Source organism: Stylophora pistillata, chromosome 1 (genome assembly GCF_964205215.1).
Source record: "Stylophora pistillata chromosome 1, jaStyPist1.2, whole genome shotgun sequence".
In the NCBI taxonomy this organism is placed as follows: domain Eukaryota; kingdom Metazoa; phylum Cnidaria; class Anthozoa; order Scleractinia; family Pocilloporidae; genus Stylophora; species Stylophora pistillata.
Genome location: NC_142519.1, coordinates 8,568,816 through 8,569,967, shown reverse-complemented (window position 1 = coordinate 8,569,967; position 1,152 = coordinate 8,568,816). Strand labels below are relative to the sequence as shown.

Below are 1,152 nucleotides of genomic sequence, written 5' to 3'. Positions count from 1 at the left end.
TAACCTCAACAGTTCAACTGAATAGTGAAAATAAGAAAGGGGTAAGTGAAGCTTCCAATAGCAGTTATTCTGCACTAACTTAAGCGAATAAAACCAAATGAAAACCAGACACAACAAATCATGGAGAACATTGGATTGTGGGCTGCGAGCAACGCCATCAATCCGAAGTAAAAAACAAAGAAGTAACACGCGTGAGTGGACTGAACCAAGCAAAAAAGATTTAAATACTTATCTTGAAACAGGGACCCAAGCATCGGGGAGGGTTTGAATCCTTACGGACTGCATGGTCGCCTGCGAAAGGTCTTTGCGAATTTGAAGAAACATTTGAAGCGGTAGGCTGAGAACTTCCACGAGTGAAAGGGCGAGGCTGACGACGACGCTTATCTTTGATTTTTCTCTCCGCTCTCCTCTCTGCGCGATACATCCTTTTCTCGTCGTCTGAGTCTGACGCCAACTCGTCTGACAGGTACTCGTTCACGGTTTGCCAACCAAACTCGCTTTTATCAGCTAACTTAATAACTTTTATTCGCTTGGATACGATACCCGTACCTTCTTCCAAGGCTGCTTTCACTTTATAGTATAACTTGTTCTTTAGAGCACTCGTTGCCGCATCAAATTTATCCAGCATCTCTAGCTCATGATCAAGCTGCTGTTGATTTCCCTTTCTTTTACATGTATAGTTTTCTTGGCGAGCCTTTTTGACGGCTTGCTCGACGGTGGCGCCATTTTCTTCGGAAAAACGTTGAGAAAAACTACCGAGCCTTGCCTCAATCACTTCAGTAAGGCTATCTGTTAGACGACCGACCGACGCGTTAACAGTAGACTGAATCGCTTCGCTGATCGCTGTATCCATTACGGCCACACCGACGTCTGCCGCGTCCACGGAAAGTTTTTTTTTTGTGTTTGAGGCTGACGGCCAGGCTCCCGTGAGGGTGGTGCAATGTCTGCCGACCACACGTCTGATCCAACTCGAGGCGGGGGTGCAAGGCCTACGAGCTGGGTCCACCACAAACTGAGGGTCACCAGACACTAACTTCTTTTGGGGAATCGAACCCCACCTCATACACATGAAAACTAAAAAGTAGTTTAAGTTATTTAAGTTATCGAGTGTGTGTGTTCAATTTTTGGTGTGAGTGTGTTAATTTTTGTTGA

At 45.5% G+C, this 1,152-nt stretch overlaps 1 protein-coding gene across 1 annotated transcript; it reads right to left on the bottom strand.

Moving 5' to 3' along the window:
• Positions 1-220: 220 nt before the first annotated feature.
• On the bottom strand, positions 221-860 carry LOC148741129 (uncharacterized). Its single transcript, XM_088747005.1, has one exon. It carries the CDS (start codon positions 851-853, stop codon positions 221-223), a length of 633 nt encoding a protein of 210 aa, XP_088603131.1. The 5' UTR covers positions 854-860.
• Positions 861-1,152: the final 292 nt, after the last annotated feature.

What these genes read in the sequence shown, in the direction of transcription:
- LOC148741129 (XM_088747005.1), bottom strand. Translation starts at nt 853, where the DNA reads ATGGATACAGCGATCAGCGAAGCGATTCAGTCTACTGTTAACGCGTCG.